Source organism: Lycium barbarum, chromosome 5 (assembly GCF_019175385.1).
Source record: "Lycium barbarum isolate Lr01 chromosome 5, ASM1917538v2, whole genome shotgun sequence".
NCBI classification, from domain to species: Eukaryota; Viridiplantae; Streptophyta; class Magnoliopsida; order Solanales; family Solanaceae; genus Lycium; species Lycium barbarum.
Window position 1 is genome coordinate 130,560,681 of NC_083341.1, and position 21,037 is coordinate 130,581,717.

General features: G+C 35.6%; 1 protein-coding gene and 1 pseudogene across 1 annotated transcript; one reads left to right on the forward strand and one right to left on the reverse strand.

Moving 5' to 3' along the window:
• On the reverse strand, positions 1-9,020 carry LOC132639811 (late blight resistance protein R1-A-like; annotated as a pseudogene).
• A 2,051-nt stretch (positions 9,021-11,071) lies between these two features.
• On the forward strand, positions 11,072-11,503 carry LOC132639812 (uncharacterized). The gene has a single exon (XM_060356221.1). It carries the CDS (start codon positions 11,072-11,074, stop codon positions 11,501-11,503), a length of 432 nt encoding a protein of 143 aa, XP_060212204.1.
• Positions 11,504-21,037: the final 9,534 nt, after the last annotated feature.

Consider the following 21,037-nt stretch of genomic DNA (forward strand, 5'->3'; position numbering starts at 1 on the left):
TCAATTTTCCTTGATGAAGAGCTTGAAATCAGCATTTTGATGATTTTTAACTTAGTGTTTCTCTGATATTAGTGGCCGACTTCTGAACTGATTTGCTGCAATGCTCCACCTGAATGGACTTAAGAGTAGAGATGTGTCAGAAACAAGAAGGGATCTCCTTAAGTTTTTCGCATGCACGCAGAAACAAGCATTCGAGGTTACGAAAACCATCATCTGAGACAGTCCATTCTTTCAAATTGCAATCACGCAAACCAAGCATTCAAGCTTAGGAAATGCATCATTGGAGGCGGTCCATTTTTTAAGACTTCCACAATATCGTAGTTTCAAGATTTTGAGTTGAGGGAACTCTTCATTGCTCACTTCCCATTTTCCTTGGTCAAATTTTATCGAAGATAGCCTGAATGCCTGAAGGTTCTGAAGCTGAGCAATGTTTGATAAGTGCGGAATGCTCATTCTAAAGAAGGCTAATTTCAGTTCTTTTAGATTTGATGCGGAGATGAATACGGTGAACATCTGAGTCGATGAGCTTATCTTATATTCATCTGAGTCGATGAACATCTGGTAAATGTGTAGCGTCTCAAGCCGTGTTGGGAAATCCAATACTGGGAATGGACCATCGCCAACACCTATAAAACTGCATTCCAGTTCCCGAAGATTAGGTGTTCTCCTCAACATCAATTCCGCATACTTGACCCAAAAAAAATATGGAGTGGAAAGAGTTCCCAATTCATGAAAGTTTAAGAAGTCGTCACGTATTAAATTTTCTACATTTCTTATAGTGAAGGAGGAACCAGTAATTTGCAGATGTCTCAATTTAACTAGCTTTCAAATCATAAAGGGCAATGACACTTCTCCTTGAAAGACTCCGATTATGAGAGTTTCAAGGTTGCAAAGGTTGGATATAGATGAAGGAATTGAATTCTGCATAGTTTTTGCAGAGAAATACCTCAAGTGAACTAGATTCGATGGGAAAGAATCAAGAACAACGTATTGCGCCTCCAAATCCAACACTTTTAGAAACTTGAAATTCCGTAAAATGCCTGAAATTGCGAGTTCCTCAGATGATTTAAAGCTCCTAAGAAGTACAGAGCCAACAAGTGAGCAAGACGAGCTCCATTCTACAAGAGTATCCACTTCACAAAAAGCCAAACGAGGTTGAGTGTGTTGCTTGCAAGAGTAAATACGGGAAGTTGGATTGGCATTCTGATCGCTGAGAATATATAAATTAGCAATATCATAATTTTGATTTTCAAACATAGACGACTTGATCGATGTGAACAAATAAGTTAGTTGAATCATAACATTAATTTTCAAATATGACTTGAAATACTTGATTGATTGAACAAACAAATTAAATTACTGTTTTATGGATTGCAGAAAAATCTCCTCCGTTGCTCTTTTCTTGCAAAACTCAAGCAATACATCATGAAGGCGACATGATTTGACCTTACCATCTAAATAGGCCCTCTTGGAAACCATCACTAGATTTCTTCCAATAAGATTCTCCAAGTAACCTTCGGCTATATCCTCCAAACTCTTGCCTTCACAACTTGTTACAAATCCTTCTGATATCCATAACCTTTTTAAACTCAAAGCATCAATCACTCTACCCTCCAAATATGCTCCAAAATAAAGGAAGCAAGCTTTAAGATGACAGGGTAAATCCTGATAACTTTGTTCGACAATGGCCTCTGAATCTTTGCATCCTTTTATTACTTCGTCTCTTAGTTCTCCCCACACGTCCTCAAAGCCTACAGTTTCTTCATTCATCCTCGGGGTTTTAGCCAATTGTGATGTCATTTCAGCAGTGGCAGTATCCATGGCGTCATGAGATATTGGGTTCAAAATTTTCTTCTCCAGATCATTCTTTACCTTTTCCCTGATAAGGGTAATCTCCTCAATGATATCCGAGAGCCAACGCACAAGATCATTCTCCAGATCATTCTCCAGATCATTCTTTCCTAATGTAAGCATGAATTGCATATTCCACCTCATATGCTTTGCCAATCAATTGTGTGGCCCACTGTTGAAGTCCCCCGTGCTTGTTATGTCGCTCTTCCGCAACATCCTTGAGAAAAGGTTGTATTCTCTCAAGTTCCTTCTGAGTGATTTGAAGTTAGTTCTTGGCAGAAGCGAGTGAATCTGAATAGCGGTCTTGGAACTCCTTCAGGTTGTTTAAAAGAAAATCAACAATGCCTAGACCATTAATCCTTGGCGAATTAGATTGAAATGCCTTCCAGACGATGAGGCAGATCATCGCCCTGATAGGCTCAATGTTGCTTGGAAGATCAAGACCAAGTGCCCGGTTCACATCCTCCGATGTTGTTTCTTCCTTCTCCCTCCTGATATCAACAGTGAGTAAACTAGGAGTCCGGCATCAACAATAACAGTGTCAATATCTTGACAATTAGGAAATTCATGATCTAATACTGGCAAATGGACGAGATTGTCTCTTAATAGGTTTCGCATCTCCTGGAGAATTGTCATTTGATTGTTCGAACCGACAATCTGGCACAGATTACAAATAGTTGGTAGCTCCACCAAATTCTCCACAAAGGCACTACCAGCAGCATGCTCATTTTGAATATTGGGATGCCGTCCTGATCGTATTGTCGACTTCAAAGCTTGCAGAACATCAATACAGATTTTTGGAATGCTTGGCTGAATGTTCTTATTCTTTTTCTGCAGGAGATCAGAAAGCATAACATTCATTTCAGTACTTGGATCCCCGCATACATTTGGGATTTCACGGGGTGGCACATACAACCATGCAACCATTGCTACGTGGCTGGCTACAATTAATGAAGATCCAACCATATCGAGTTTGAATGATGCGTCCATGGTTACAAATGGAAATAATCAAACAAAGAAGAAGAAGAATGGAAAAGAAAGAGAAAAGGAAAGAGAAAGAATTTCAGACAATGACTACATGTCTTCCATTAAGAAAGGAAAAGAAAAAGATGCCCAGACAAAAGTAGCATGCCTTGCCTTCCACTTCAACGTGTTCTACAATTTTAGACAAAAGTAACATGTCTCCCACTTCAATGTGTTTTATGTTGACTTCCACTTCAACGTGTTCTACAATTTTAGACAAAAGTAGCATGCCTTGCCTTCCACTTCAACGTGTTCTACAATTTTAGACAAAAGTAACATGTCTCCCACTTCATGCCTTCCTTCACGTGCTAGTCATGTGAAGGAATATTTTATATTATACCATTGTACAAATCATAAGTAGACAAGTGTATAGGATTTTAATTTTTAGTATTTTTTCTGAGCCTATTTTATTTACAATAACATGCATATATAAGAATGAACAGATTAATGAATACAAGGGGAAAATCATTAAAATCAGTCTCTTCTTTTATGGTATCAGAGCAGACTTAAGCTCGATCCGAAGCCTTCATCAAAATCACCTTCAATCTCTGAATAAATCAAAATGGTTGATGCAACACCAAATGTACAGTCAAGCAATGTAAACAAAACTATCACCTACGATAACAGTCATCCTTATCATCTGAATAATTCTGATTCACCTGGAATGGCTTTAATCAACAATGTGTTTGATGGCAAAGGATATCCAGGTTGGAGGACATCTATTCTCCTAGCCTTATCAGCCAAGAGAAAACTTGGATTCATCAATGGAGCTTGTAAGGCTCCAGATCTGAAATCTGAAGAATATGAACAATGGAGTTGTGTTAATGATATGATTATTTGTTGGATCTCAAATGCACTAACAAAGGAAATTGCAGATAGTGTAATGAGTTCTAAAACAGCAAAGGAACTTTGGGACAGCCTAGAGCAAAGGTTTGGCAAGTCAAATGGAGACAAACTCTATCATTTGCAAAAGGAATTATCGGGACTTGTTCAAGGAAATAATGACATTGCTTGGTATTTTACCAAACTAAAAAGAATATGGGATGAACTAGATGCACTTGATGTTGTCATATGTTGTTCATGTGTATGTGTGTGTCAAGGAAAAGCCAAACTAATGAAGTCTTTTGAGGACCAAAGATTGATATAATTTTTGATGGGGTTAAACAATATATACACACAGGCAAGAGGAAACATTCTCATGATGAACCCATTACCCAGTATGGATCTGGCATACTCTTTGCTTTTACAAGATGAAAAGCAAAGAGAAGCATATGTCAATGCTAACCACACTACTGAATCTGCCTCGTTCATGGTGACTTTACAAGGCAGAAATTATCAGAGAAATGGGAATCAAAACTTTAAAGCATCAAATCAACCACAGCAAAGGTTTGGCAACTACACACCAAGAAACAAAAAAAATTCAAAGTATAAACCTAGGAAAAACAAATACAACCCAAATGTGAGCTGCACATACTATGGGAGGACAGGTCATACAGAGGATGATTGTCACAAGCTTCATGGTTTTCCTGAGGATTTTGAATTCACAAAGGCTAAACCCTATCAAGCAAAGGCTAATGGAATAGTTACTGAGGAGGACACGATATTTGCTAAAGGGGAGGCATCCAACAACCATCACAATAATCCTATTCCACACATGAACAAGGATCAATATGCAGATCTGGTTCAACAAGTGATTAAAGAAGTAAAGATGGGACAAACACGAAGTTCAAACAGTTCAAATGGTGGGTTCAATGCAGGAGCAATTGCTGGTACAATTCTAAAGTATTCAGGCACTTGCTTATCTGTTTTTAACACTTCCACCTGGATTATTGATTCGGGAGCATCAGAACACATGTGTTTTGATTCTAAATCCTTTATTTCTTTGTCTATCCTTCCTGTTCCTATTAGTATCACATTACCTAATTCTTTTAGGATCATTGTTACTCATGCAGGAAGTGTCTCTATTCTTCCTAAAATTACCTTAAAAAATGTCCTCTATGTCCCAGACTTCAAATATAACTTAATATCAGTTCATAAGTTATGCAATCAGTTTAGATGTGATATGTTGTTTACTCTTAGTGGCTGCATATTACAGGACCCTTTAATGAGGAACACTCAAGCTTTTGGTGAGGCAAAAGAAGGACTCTACTTGTTGCAGCCTAGTCCTAAGTCTAAGTCTATTTCATATGACAGTGTAGTTTCATATCAAGAAGTAAACAATTTCATTCCTCAGTCTAAGTCATTTTCTCTTCCAGTTTCAGCAAATATAGTTCCTAGCATAAATCTATGGCATGTAAGATTGGGACATGTCCCTTATTCAGTAATGAGACAGTTTCCTTTTATCAATTTTCCTTCAAATTTCCAACATATTTGTGATGTGTGTCCTAAAGCCAGGCAGACTAGGCTACCCTTTCCCCTAAGTCAAATCCAGTCTAAAAGACACTTTGATCTGATTCATATTGACACATGGGGACTATATAAGACATGTACTCACAATGGATACAAATACTTCCTCACTATAGTAGATGATTTCAGTAGGGGAACTTGGACCTTCTTATTGAGTTCTAAGTGTAATGCTTTTCCTATTTTAAAGGATTTTCTGATCATGGTTGAAAGGCAATTCAATGCTAAGGTAAAAGTTATAAGATCTGATAATGCCCTAGAATTGGGTAAAGGAACACAGGAAGCCCTTTTTCTCAAATCTCAAGGGATAATACACCAAACATCATGTGTAGGGACTCCACAGCAGAATGGAGTAGTTGAAAGAAAACATAGACACCTCCTGGAAATTTCCAGGGGTCTGATGTTTCAGTCTCACTTACCTAGTCCCTTTTGGGGAGAGTGTATATTGACTGCAACACATCTTATCAATAGGTTTCCTTCCAGGGTGTTGAGAGGAAGGACACCATATGAGGTTTTATTTGGAATTAGACCACAGTATGATAGCTTGAGGTGTTTTGGTTGTTTGTGCTATGCCTCAACCTTAGCACAACACAGAACAAAGTTTGATCCTAGGGCAGTAGCTTGTGTTTTCTTGGGGTATCCACAAGGACAAAAGGGGTACAAATTAATGGATTTATCCACCAAAAGGGTTTTTGTCTCCAGAGATGTTAAATTTTTTTAGCAACAATTCCCTTTTGCATCTAATTTGAATTCTCCATCTACCATTTTTTCTATGCCACAACCTACTCCATCAAATTCAGACCCACCTCAAACTAGTTTATTCCCTTCTCCTACTTTACCTACTAGTCATCATTCCACTACTCTACAACACACCCCACCATCATGTTCTATTAATCAGCCCTCCAATTCCACTGATGACACAGCTACCAATTCCACTCCAATTTCCAACACTCCAACTTCTATTCCTACTCCCATTGTGTCTAACAACCCACAAAATGAAGTCATCACTAGAACATCAGGGAGAGTTAGTCAAAACCAGCATATCTAGATGACTATGTTTGCAATCATGTCATTTTGACTGATCTAACTACTGCCTGTTTCATTCACCCCAATCCTCCTACTGCTTTTTCCTTTGGATCTCTATCACTACATAACCAACAAGTTTTCCTTTCTCTATCTACTATTACTGAACCAAACTCTTTTGCACAAGCTTCTCAACATCCAGGATGGAGCAAAGCTATGCAAGAAGAGCTAGATGCTCTCAAGGTCAATCATACCTGGGATATTGTTGAATTGCCCCCAGACAAGAAACCACTACCTTGTAAATGGGTTTACAAGGTTAAACACAGATCAGATAGAACAATAGAAAGGTTAAAGGCAAGGTTAGTAGTGAGGGGGGATATCCAGCAGGAAGGTGTGGATTATACAGAGACATTTTCCCCAGTGGTAAAAATGACCACAATCAGATGTCTCTTAACTGTTGTTGTGAAAAAGGGATGGCAAGTACACCAACTTGATGTAAGCAATGCCTTTCTACATGGGTACCTGCAGGAAGAGGTTTACATGAAGTTTCCTGCAGGTATGGACTGTCCTAATCCTAAATTGGTTTGTTTATTAAAGAAGTCATTGTATGGTTTAAAACAAGCATCCAGACAGTGGTATGCTAAGTTGGCTAGTGCTTTAGCTTTTAAGGGTATTCTAGTTCTCTTAATGATTACTCACTATTTTTCAAGAAAAATGCCAATCTTATCTCCATCATAGCAGTCTATGTGGATGACATCTTGATTACAGGTAATGATCTTGTTGAAATACGACACATCACTAATTTTTTACACACAGCTTTCAAGGTCAAACATTTAGGTGATATTCATTATTTCCTGGGTATGGAAATCTTAAGAGAAAAACAGGGGTTCATCATAAATCAGAGAAAGTTCACTCTCGACCTTTTACAAGAATTTGATTGTTCAGGTGCTACAGTTTCCTCTCCTCTTGACCCCTATTCCAAACTAAATGCACACGATGGCCCTTTGATATCCAATCCCACTTTATACAGGCACCTAATGGGAAAACTCAACTATTTGACCCATAGACCTGACCTTAGTTTTGCAGTTCTAAGTCTTAGTCAATACATGCAACAACCACGAGAATCACATTTATTAGCTGCTACTAGAGTTTTGAAGTACTTGAAAAATGATCCAGGTCAAGGGATCCTCCTCTCCTCCGATTCATCTTTCGAATTACTTGCTTTCTGCGATGCCGATTGGGCATCTTGTACTGACTCTCGACAGTCAGTCAGTGATTTTTTCATCACCCTTGGTGGAGCACCCATTTCCTGGAAATCAAAGAAACAAATTTCAGTATCATTATTGTCTGCGGAGGCTGAATACCGTTCAATGCGTAGAGTGACAGCAGAAATTACCTGGTTAGTGAGGCTTCTATCAGATCTTGCCACTCCTCCTAGCTTGCCAGTGACTGTTCAATCCGATAGCCAAGCGGCTATCCATATTGCGAAAAACCCGGTCTTCCACGAAAGGACGAAACATGTTGAACTGGATTGTCATTTTGTAAGACAACAGTTCGTCTCCGGTCTCATTACTTTGTCCTTCGTCCCTTCAAAGCATCAGATTGCGGATCTATTCACAAAACCCCTATCTGGGGCATCTCACCGATTTTTGCTAGACAAATTGGGGGTTGTTTCACTACCCTCCAATTTGAGGGGGGATAATGAAGATCCAACCATATCGAGTTTGAATGATGCGTCCATGGTTACAAATGGAAATAATCAAACAAAGAAGAAGACGAATGGAAAAGAAAGAGAAAAGGAAAGAGAAAGAATTTCAGACAATGACTACATGTCTTCCACTTGAGAAAGGAAAAGAAAAAGATGCCCAGACAAAAGTAGCATGCCTTGCCTTCCACTTCAACTTGTTCTACAATTTTAGACAAAAGTAACATGTCTCCCATTTCAATGTGTTTTATGTTGACTAAAGCATTGGATGCCACATGAAGCAACCACAGCATGCCTTCCTTCACGTGCTAGTCATGTGAAGGAATATTTTCTATTATACCATTGTACAAATCATAAGTAGGCAAGTGTATAGGATTTTAATTTTTAGTATTTTTTCTGAGCCTATTTTATTTACAATAACATGTATATATAAGAATGAACAGATTAATGAATACAAGGGGAAAATCATTAAAATCAGTCTCTTCTTTTAACAATCAAAACGTGAGTGTAAAAAGTATGTCGGATTTGAGGCTCAATGCCACCTTTCTTTGAAAGAAAGAGGACAAAAAATTGTAGTAACTTCAACTCCTTTAAAACCTCTTCTATTTGGTCCTTATTGGATACCGGAACAAAAAGCAATGATTCTGGATCATCAGTGAGCAGTAGAACATTGAGATTCTCTTCTACAACATCCATAAATGCCATCACAAAATCGGCGGTAGGAATAATATCATCCACCTTGTTGGCTGAAAGTGGTGATATTTTGGGAAAGGAGTATTTTGCTCTGAATTCCAGCTTTGGCAGTACCATATTTGATTCTTAATTGTTCTTCCAAATTGCTAACATTTTCTGTGTGAAATCTAGGATGCCGCATTCGCCTATGAAAGCGAAGCTTTGCAAACCAAAGAAAACTATCTAGGAATTTTAACTCCCACAGCATGAACTTCATACCGCAGTCGTCAGGAGAATGTTTTTGATCAGCCAGTATAAGAAGTAAGCCCTCTATCATTCTAGATGTAAATTCTTTGTCTGAAGCCATCACTCAGAAGTTATGACAAAAGAATATTTAAAACAACCATAACATATTTGACAAAAGAATATTTAAACTGTTATATATGAACTTCAACTGCAATTAAATGAAAGAAGAAGAGTTGAGATACAAATTAGACATATGGGCACAGCCTTTCTAGTTTCTTTCTTCACTTTTGGCTCAGAATTAGTTTACTATTCCATAAATACTTTTGTTGAGTCGTCAACTTATTGTAAGTTGGTCCACTTTATTTGTTCCATGTAGCACGATCAAGATTCCTTTACTTTCTACTGTATTCATATTAAATACAGAAGCATTATTAATTGATCAATCACATAGATTAATTAATTAGATTATCATTTCATTTCACATATAATACTCCTCATTACATCTGTGAATAATGAATCAAGCGACCATTTACTAGGTTACATTTCTATGTTATTAATATATGTCTTAAAATGCTGAAGACAGAGTTAAGAGAGAGAAGAGGAGATAAAAAGGTGAAAATGAAAAGTTCAAAAAGATTAAACACGAATTATAATTAAGAAACAAAATAAACTTTCTTATATAAAGAATCAACTCTACACTTTTCTCCTTCAACTTGTTAGTTTTTTACACTCCTCTTTTTTTCTTAATTGATCACTCCTCAAGTGCAGGAAGGTCCCAGCTTTCCGAAAAAACTACTAGCAATTGATCCTCTTGATGGGATGAGGTGGGAAAAAACCTCTAAAGGAGAATTTAGGACATTTAAAGAGTTGACTTTAGGGACCTTAGTTTTATATATATATAATGACATCATCATTTTCACCTTTATATTTTATCCAGTAAAATCCTGTACTATAATGTAGTAATATATGAAGACTTTTCTTAGTTTAAGTAATGAGATGCAGAAAGGGAATATATAAAATAGTCACATATATAAAAGGGAAAAGAGTCAAATATACCCTTCTACTTTAGTTTATTGGTCAAACATACCCTTCGTTAGCTAAAGTAGTCGAATATACCCCTCTGTTAGCCAAAGTACACAAATATACCCCTGAATGGATGGAAAATTTCAAATCATCCCAAATTACCCATTTAACAAAAATTACTCGTGCTCCATCACTTAGACCCGACGCGACCCAGAAAATTATTTTCCCCCACCCAAATATACCCCTCTACGCGACCTAATCTGGTTAGTGGATGGTCCTTTGTTACAGCATATTCCAGCACCAAAGGATGCAACAACTCCCACTGCAAATATTAAACTTGTCATCACAAACCCCATTTTCTTTCTAATCTCACCATTTTGATAATTTCTGCAACAACATTATGATTTGAAAAAACTAGTTAATTGAGAAAAAAAAATAGCAGACACCCAAAAATATTATGAAAAAGATAACTTCAAAAACGAATAAATAATAATACCAAATCTGAATTGATTCGGATTATTGGGTTCTCAAAATGGGTATTGCAAATGAGAGAGAAAAAGAATTGTTCACTGTTGACAAGGAGAAATGGTGATCTCAAAAATATTATAAGAACATATATTAGTACAAAATTTAGTAATTAAAATATTTTCAAAAGTATTTGATATTTTATTTTCTTATTTTTGCTTCAAATGTTTATTATTATTATTATTATTATTATTATTATTATTATTATTATTATTATTATTATTGTTATTATTATTATTATTTTGTGGGTCGGGTCGGGTCTAAGTGATGGGGCATGGGTAATTTTTGTTAAATGAATAATTTGGGCTAATTTGAGATTTTCCCTCCATTCAGGGGTATATTTGTGTACTTTGGCTAACAAAAGGGTATATTCGACTATTTTAGCTAACGGAGAATATATTTAACTAATAAAATAAAGTAGAGGGTTATATTTGACTCTTTTCCCTATATAAAATGAGTCAACTTGAGAGGACTTATATGTAAGTGGACTTTTATGATGGAGATCTATGCATATAATATATACTGTAGGATAAGAACAAAAACTTGTGACGACACCTTTTTCTTAATGAAGATGATGGGAAGCCTCCATTACTGAGACGGATGGTGGAAGATGATGTTGAATTACGCTTTATGTCTGCATTGGGTTCATTCAAGCGAAGGGTCGCATACTCAAATGTTGGTTATGATCATATTGTAGGTTGGAGAACATCGTCAATTAGACGTAATAATGAACTTCCCAAGTGGGAGGATTCCCTAAATGAGAAGTATCCTCATATTGTGCATGAAGAACATTGCAAGGCGTGTGATAGTGAGCAGGGTGAGTCTGTTGTAAAGGAAGATGATTGTTTTGACAGGCTAGAAGAGGAATTGGTGACTGGTTTATCTCGGGTGTCTTGGGAGAAAATAGATGTCAGCTTTCACAGCAGCAGGCTCAGATTTGCTGCACACAGTGTTATTCAGGCGAAAGATCAATACATGCATGCAGAAGGTGCTGATGTTATCCAACATATGATTGATAATTTTCTTCTATAGAAGTCGATCAAATCTGAAGAATATTGTATGTTGGCGGTGAATACTGAATTTATAAGGTCGGAATTGTACTAGTTTCTCGCGATTACCTCATTCATGATCTTTATAGTAAGAAATTTTGTCCTAGTGTACCTTAAACCTGTTTCAGTCTCAATGAAAAGGCATTCTTTTTCCAAAAAAAAAAAAACTTGTGAAGACATAAATAGTGATCTCAGGCCATAGCAACTCTACATGTAAGATATTTATTTAGGAGGAGTTTGAGAAAACTTCTCTCAAAATACGAATTCTTGTGCCAAATATATGATTATTTTTTAATAATAAAAATATCTAAAATGTACAATTTATGTTGATTATTTATGTAGAAATACAATTTTTATTTACACATAAGTATTCCCTTTTTTTATTATTTGATGTGGATCACACGATATAACTTCTCACTTGAGTCAACTATTAGAAACAAAAAACAAAGTCTTTGGTGACGATGAAACACCCAAAAAAAAAGGCAGAACAGTTTGATAGATACCTTTATTTATTATTTTGATTATTCCGATCCCCTATCTTACAAGATGTCATCTTGAACACACGCTTTTAAGTAGATCAATTGATGAGTTCAACTTAAAAAAAAAATGAAAAGAAAAAAGTAATGGGGAAAAGACGAATTCTGTTCTTCAAATCCAAAGTATGGCTCTTCGGTTATGCTGTAATTGGTGAGTATTGAATTGAATACTTTTACATTTTCTGCTTCGTCATGATTTCTCGATGTAAATATAAGAGAAATTAAAAGCATTACAACAAAATCATCTAAAAAATATGAAATAACACACTATTATAGGAGCATAGTAAGCCACAACTAAAACTAAAAAAGAGAGAAGTTTTATTCTGCGTATCACACAATTAATACAACTAATGTCAATTAGTGGTAACTGTTTACGGCATAAAATACATGTTTTTCTTAATGTTGAACTTCTGCGCGATTGGGCTTGGGCCTGCATGGTAGAGGAGGTCAGTGAAAATCCTCAGCCCATAATCTTCAATGGTCAAGTTGGGTATTAATGTTGGGCAAACTTACAGATATAACTACCTTCTATAAGGATCTTACCATTAGTAGCTATCATTTTCCAAATTACAATTCGTAGCTTACTTTTAAGCAAAAGTTGTGTATTTGGGCAAGGCCCAAGTTCGAATATTCATATACATTCAGATACAAGACACTCAGGCCAAATACATTCAGCTACAAGACAAGAAGCTCAAATACATATGACGAAATAAACTCGGGCTAAATACATATAGATACAAATATGAGCCAAATACATATGGCGAATACACTCAAATACAAGGAGAAAAAGCTAGGGAAAATCCTCAGCCCATAATCTTCAATGGTCAAGTTGGGTATTAATGTTAGGCAAACTTACATATATAACTGTCTTCTATGAGGATCTTACCATTAGTAGCTATCATTTTTCAAATTACAATTCGTAGCTTACTTTTAAGCAAAAGTTGTGTATCTGGGCAAGGCCCGAACATTCATATACATTCAGATACAAGGCACTCAGGCCAAATACATTCAGATAAAGACAAAAAGCTCAAATACATATGTCACGCCCCGAACCATGGCTTGGACGTAACACGGCACTCGGTGCCTGACTGCATGTGACCGAGCGAACCACATGGATTGCTGAACTATCATGAGGCATACATGAGCGGAAATATAACATGAATGCATGATGAACCTTTATAAAACGTAGTAAGTCATAATAATTAATAAAATACTTGTTTAAACATGAGTGCGGAAATAACATGAATGAGCCAAAAGGCTATACGACTCCAAATGTCTGACATGACATAACTGACTTGTCTAGTCTATGAAACCTCTATCATGAGTCTGACTGGAAAACATACTTACTGGGACAAGGCCCCCAGCATACCTTTAGATGCATAATTAATCATAAAACAAAAGTTGACTAAACCCCGAATGAGATGGGGCTCACCAATAAGCTGATATGAATGTTGTCCAACTGAGCAGATGTGTCGTCCTGTATATCAGTACCTGCATCGTGAAATGCAGGCCCCCGGGCAATAAAAGGGGACGTCAGCACATTGAATGTACTGGTATGTAAAGCAACCGAAAGAAATAACATGGGACATGGAATAACATGATAAGAACTGAAACTGAAAACCTGGACATGAACATGAGCATGAGTACATATGTATATATAAAACATAAGTAAAACCTGATAAGTAGGGAGAGCATTTCATAAACCGACATGTGATATCACCACGTGGGTACGTGGAGTCTGGTACCTCGCCGGACCAGCAGAGCCCTCATACCTTGCCAGAGTATAAGGTAGTAAATCACCACGTGGGTACGTGGAGTCTCGTACCTCGCCGGACCAGCAGAGCCCTCATACCTTGCCAAAGTATAAGGTAGTAAGGTACCTGATGGATCCATTCAGTATAAAATTAAGGTATCGTCTTATCTGGGCGGAGCGATCCTTATCCTACGGTGGCTACGTAGTTTCAGGCTATCTGAGCCTTCTCGGTAATTTGTGCAACTCCCAAAAACATTAACATAATATAGTTGGCTAGGAAGCCATGATTTTCGTGAATTAACTTGTACTTGTCTTGTAATAATTATTTCACGAAATAACTTGTAAACATGGTTTCATGAAATAGCTTGTAAACATATTCTTGATTCATGAGTAATAACAATAGTTCATAATCATATATATGTAATTGACTTGAAAACATGATTGTAACTTGCAAAATAAAATCATAAAGTTTCATATGAACATAATGAGAACCCATGAGGAAGAATTCATGATTCATGGATTAAGCTAGGGTTCCTAATAACCGTAATGGAAGATTAGGAATACAACAACGAATATAGATACAAAATTCATGTACATAAATACTTAAATACGGGCTACGAATATGTTGGGTTTAATGCCCTAAGATTTGAACTTCATGGATATCAAGGAAATGAAGCATGGGGAAGAACATAGAGATTCCCTCATGTGGATGGAAGTTCTACATACTTTAATTGCTCCAAAACTTGAATTAAAGACTTGAATTTTGGAGAAGATTTCCTAAATCTTGATTCTTGAATCTTGAGATGGGTTTTCTTGAAAACCCTAGATTAGGAATGATGATTTCTTATTTAGATTACAAGGATATATGTTAGAATTGAGTTGAAATAATTAGAATGGACTTACCTTGGTGTTCTTAATGTTGGAGGAGAGTAGGAGGTCGTTCTAGGGTTTGAGGGAGTGAAAAATAATGAGTTAAACTGACATGGATGAATATATACTGTCCTGGAAAAATGCAGTTTACGTCCAGCACTGTGCTGGCCGTATTTTCAGTTTACGGGTCGTATTTTGCCCTATGGACTGCACTGCATCTCTTCAGTAAAATGGCCATAACTCTTTGCACAGATGTCCGTTTGACCCCCGTAAGATACCGTTGGAAAGGTATTTCAATGCTCTACAACTTTCATCAAGGAAGCTTTCCCAAATTCCAAATATGGTTTGAAATACGGGCCGTAAAGTGAAATACGATCCGTATTTAACCATATGACCTCAAAATGTCAAATTCCAGAATGTTAAGAAATTCTTGGTTTCAGTTTACGGGCACTGTTCATGGTCGTAAATTGAAATACGACCGTTGTTCATGGCCGTAAACCACCATATCACAACTGAACAGGAAAATTTCAATTCTCACATTCTTTATCTGATTTTCTAAGTCTAGGATCGTGGTCAAAACTTTCGTTAAAGGTACAGGGTGTTACAACATATGACGAAATACACTCAAGCCAAATATATTTGACGAAATACACTCGGGCCAAATACATATAGATACAAATATGAGCCAAATAGGTATGGCGAAATTCACTCAAATACAAGGAGAAGAAGCTAGGGAAAATATGCAAGAAAAATAATGTTGTTGGCCAGATTCGAACCTGGGTGGGCAGGGTGAGAGCATCGCCCAATAACCACTTCAGCCACTCCAACTTTATGTATTTGGTATAGCTACGAACGGTAATTTACAAAATCCATGTAGCTACTAAATATAAATAAATTAAAAGGTAGTTATTATTAATAATTACCTTTTAGAAGAAGCTACATCAAGTTAAAATTCCTTAATGTTAGGATGCCTAGCCCTTTGGTACTACTCCCTCTGTCTCAAAATATTTGTCGCATTTTTCATTTACACGTCCATTAAGAAAGCATTTAAAAGGGTAGCATTTTGACTATTTTATCGTCTTAACATATTTTATCATGTTCTCTCTCCTTAATAAATATTTGCTTTATTAATGATGAAATCTCTTAAATGTTGGTATGTGAACTCACAAAATGGCCATTGATATAATTTATGCAAGAGTAAAATGGAAAAAATCTACTTAATTTTATCTTGGGTAAATAAAACGACAAATATTTTGAGACAAGTTTTTTTAGTAAAGACGACAAATATTTTGAGACGGAAGGAGTATAAATTAAGATTGGATTAGGAAGTAGACTGTAAGAAGTTCTAGACATAATATGAATGAGTTACTTGTTGTTTGGACATGATTTGAAACCATGAGATGAAACTATGATTTGAAATCATGTTTGAACATGCAATTTGGATTTCTTAAGTTGTATTTTTTTTTATAGACATAAAAACCCCACAAGTTGTGAAAACTATCAAAACATTCCCAATTCTTATACAATCTTATCAAATGAGCAAGTCATAGTTCATAACAAAATTAATACGCTACTAGAAAGCCTTTTTAAAAAATACAACATCAATTGATCAAACTTTAGTTCAATAAAAAAAAAATTAACATGAATAGTAATGTAACTGTGACTTGGTAGAAGTTAGAATATAAATAAATGTAGGTAGAAGTTAATGAGGTTGATAAATGGTTGGTGGGAGTAATTGTTAAAAATATCTACCAACTTATAAGTCTTTTTTTACAAAATATAAACTTATGGGTCAAGTTTTACAGTTAAAATTTTTGAAACCGTGATTTGAAATTCCAAATCATGCTTTTTTGGATGATTTGGGATTTCATCTCATGACATGAAACCATGAGATGAAATCGCATGTCCAAACACTAATTTCATCTCATGACATGAAACCATTGTTGACACCCAATTTTGTCCCGCCTCTCCCCCGAAATACCTATTTATACCTCTGGTATTTTGAGAAATTAAAAATATGCATTTTAATTTTACTATAATTATTAGTCTTTTATTAACGCCCACGTTTTATTATTCCACTGCAGTTATTATTATTATTATTATTATTATTATTATTATTATTATTATTATTATCATTATTATTATTATTACTATTATTATTCTTAAAATTATCATTTTTATTACTGATTGTCATTAATTATTATTATTCCTGTTATTTCCATTATCGTTATTATTATTATTATTATTATTATTATTATTATTATTATTATTATTATTAATTACTAATCATTATTATCAGCGTTATTTTTGTTATCAATCATTAATCATCATTATCATCGTTATTTTTATTATTAATTATTATTATTGTTTTATCAACAACTGTTATTTATTACTATTATCATCATTATTATTTCTTATTATTATTATTATCATTATTATCTTATTATTACCACTATTATTGTTATTATTATTAATTTATTAACATTTTGTCACTATCAATAATTGTTATTTATTATTATTATTTTATTATTAATTATTATCATCTTTATTGTTATTATTAATTATTATCATTTTTAATTATCAATATTTGTTGCTTACTATTATTATTATATCTATTATTATTTTTTATCACCATTATCATCAACATTATCATTATTACCATTATCATTATTGTTATTAGCAGTATTACTACCGCTATTTATTTGGTGCTATTATTTAGTATTATTCAAACTTGCATTTCTCAACGTTTCTACCAACTTCCGCATGCATATCGCATTTTATTTCGCACATTTAAATGTTAGCGTTTGTTTGTCATTAAATATTATTGCACGGTCATTGCAACATCATATGATTTTATTATCCGGATCTTTTATAATTACATATTTCTGTATTAGGTGATATTCTGGCACCCTTAGTACATTGTTAATCAAAATGGGCCTCTTATGCAAATTTAGAAGCCAAACTATTTCTTGCACTCGGTCCGTATTTTGACTTACCGGACCCCAAATCAAAGTCCGATTAACTCCTAATATTTTTTGGACTAGACCATATTTTTTATCTCAATTTTAGACCAGTCCACGTTTAAATTCACTAGTCCATCTTTTTAATACCCAGTCTAAAATTTGACCCGGTCCACAAATGGACCGGGTCCGATCCATTTTTCGTCCAAATAAGGGAAACCCTTTTAGGGTTTCCCCTTCATTTCGTCACTCCCACGCCGCTTTCCTCCTTTCCTCTCCTCTTCAACTCCCCTGCCTCCTCCTTTCCCGCCTCTCCTCCGCCGCTCCCACTTCCCCTTTTTCCTCCTTCTTCTCCGCTTCCCCCACCATGCCCTGTCCCCCACTTAGCCCTGTTCCCCGCTCTTCTCTCTCTCCCGCTCCTCCCTTTTTCTTCAACACAAAAAAAAAAAGAGCAAAACCCTATAAAGAGGGGCGAGTTGAATCGTTTGAAAACAGGGTTGGAAAGCCCCCCAAAAAAGGCATACAGTTCTGGAACCCCCAAAACCCCCTACAAAAAATAAGTTTTTTTTTGTTATCAACGGAAATCTTCTGAAAAATACCAGTCTTCAGACGCACAGAATTTCCCAAATATCAAATTTGTAGTTCGTTGTAATAATCGAGTCAAAAAGATACGTCAAACATTTTTTTATCTGATTCTGTTGGTGTTGGGAATCTAAGCCTCGCGAGCTCAGATTTGGTAGTTTCAAAGGTAGATCTGAAGCCCCGTACCCATTTCGCTGCACCTGCAAAAGGTCAGTAAACCCCTTTCATTTATTTTGCATTTTTATCATTTGGTTTCTTTCGTCATTAGTAGTTGGTTACTTGTTAGGTTAATATGTTTTTATGGTTAAGCATGGTTTAAGTGGTTTTTTCAGTTAAATTATTATGTGACATGGATTAGATGTTATTAGTTTTAAATTTTATTAAGTATAGGTTTGGTCTTAAATCACTTGAATCTGGCTGCATGTTAGTTAAGTTAATGAGCTAGAATCGACTTGTGTATGGCTTTGTTGGAATTGTGTGAGCTCATATAAAGTATAGAAGTGTATGCTGTTTCTGCTCCTGCATTTATCACATTGTCTGTTAGGGATTCGTCGATTTGTGTAAGTGAATAGTTTGATTGCATTGTACTGGCTTGGATGTCTTGGTTAGTCAGAATCACTGAAAATGCTTATGTAGCCTGTTTTGATGATTTACCTGATTCCTAAATAGCTGTTTGGTATTTGGTGGCATAAAGTCATAGTTAAGCATGTATATGTCTGGTTGCAGGTCAATATAGAATGGTTATTTCAAATGACGTTAATTCTTAAGGAGCTTAAATTTGTTGTATGTTAAACCTTGATAATAAGTTATGTACAAGTTTGGCATGAGGCTGCTTTGATCTAAAACTAATTTATATTTGTTCTCCCAAAGTAAGAACTCCAACTTGTTTCTTTTTTTTTCTTTTCATTGAATTTCGAATGCTGTTTCTGGAAGAAAGTTTAGAAACCTTAAACCATTTTTAGTATTTCTCTTGAGAGGTTGAAAGAAAAAATCTTAAGCTGGTAGTGTCAAGTTTGATTTAAAATATGCCATCTATGTTGCTTGCAGAAAATCCACATTAGCTTACAGATGGTATTGCCATTAAAAAATGACCTGTTATTCTCTCCAAATGCATGTTCATGTTAGTGCCTTGTTCTAGGCTATTCTGGAGCTGGCAGCACCCCTATTGTGTTTTATTTGGTGTCTGACATTCATTAAATAGCTTGACATGATCATGTTGAAGATTTAAACTGGAGTTTTAATTGGCTATATAGGTACTTGAACCCTAACTTTGTCTAGTTTAGAACTTGCTGTTAAAAGCCTTGTGTCCATGCAAGCATGCTCTAAGTGCAAAGGTTTGGACTTCTGTTGGTTCATTCATTAACCATGATCCAAATAAGAATTAGATATTAATCCCATCTAGTCTTCAGGTCCTCTATGTGTTAAAAAATAGATTTGAAATAACTAGTTATGCTTTTCTCCTCTCTTGCTTGTATTAATCTGTGTTTGTAACTCCTATGCTCATCTACTTCGAAATGGCTAGTTGATGATTACATTTAAGTAGTAAGTGAACTTAAACCATACAGATTCCTTTTATTGTTGTATTGTGCCATCAACTGCCTCCCACTTTTAGAACTGGTCTTAGTTGAATCCTGAATATGCATCTTTATCTATGTTTAGTTCCAGCTCTCTTTCTGTGTGTGTCACAAAATTGCAGTTTGGTCATCAGTTGATCACACATCACAATGCATTAGAGCTGAGTAAAAGATTGAATGTGCAAACTCCAAATGACCCTTCAAGTTTCCCATATACATGTTTCTCTAAGTGTATTGGGCATGATAGGTGTCCAGGACTTGTTTTTCCTGTAGCTGGGATACCTTCTGAGCTGTAGCATTTTTTGGTTCTTCCTTGTCTGTCATTTTGTTGATGTTGTTTGCAGTCAAGCATGCTGATCACTCTTAAAGTATTCTTAATGGATTAGTGTTTTAGAATGAGCATATATGCTACACTTGATGTAATGGTTGTTATTATAACTTTGCTGCCTTCTTAGAAAAAAAAAAAGATTACTATAATCTGGTGAAATATCACTGATTTGAATAAATACTCCGGGCCCTCCATTTGTTTCTGCTTTTCTAACTTCACATGTGTGCTCATACTTGTCTTCTTTATCTCTTTGACTACTCTACTGCTTTTCTATATGCTGTGTGAGTCCAAGTAAGTCTCTAGTTAACTTCCAATAATGCGTATGTGCGCACCATTGCTGTCTGCTTACGAATTATGCGTATGTATACTCGAAGTATACTTAATATATATATATATACGTCATTTGCGTGAAAAGCATAGTCTATATTTCAGTTTTGGGTTTGCTTAAATTTTGTGCGTTTGTTGCAAGTATATGTCAGTTTGAGATCTGTATATCAATGCATATTGAAGTTGTGTTCGTGAAATGCACTTGGATATACATAGCATATATAATTAACGGAGTCTGTTTTGAATTTATATGTTTGTATGCTTAACCTTGTTGATCATATACTAATCTCCGTCTTTCATTCTTTTTCGCATGAACCTCGCATACGAGTCCAAAGGACTCGTCCCTCTCCGCATCCGGTGTTGGGCTAAAGGCCCAACGAGATCTTCTCTCGGTCCATCCCCGTCTACAGCAAAAAATAGAAATCAATATTCTGGGCCAAAGCCCGATACACAGGAACAGCAGCAGCAGCCCAGTAATAAAAAAAAAAACTGCTGGGCCGAAGCCCAACAGAAATGGGTCCAGCAGTCCCCGAATGGGCTGGCCCATTTGATACCTATTACCCCTTTGTTTTATTTTGTGCATATAA

What these genes read in the sequence shown, in the direction of transcription:
- LOC132639812 (XM_060356221.1), top strand. Translation starts at nt 11,072, where the DNA reads ATGGTGGAAGATGATGTTGAATTACGCTTTATGTCTGCATTGGGTTCA.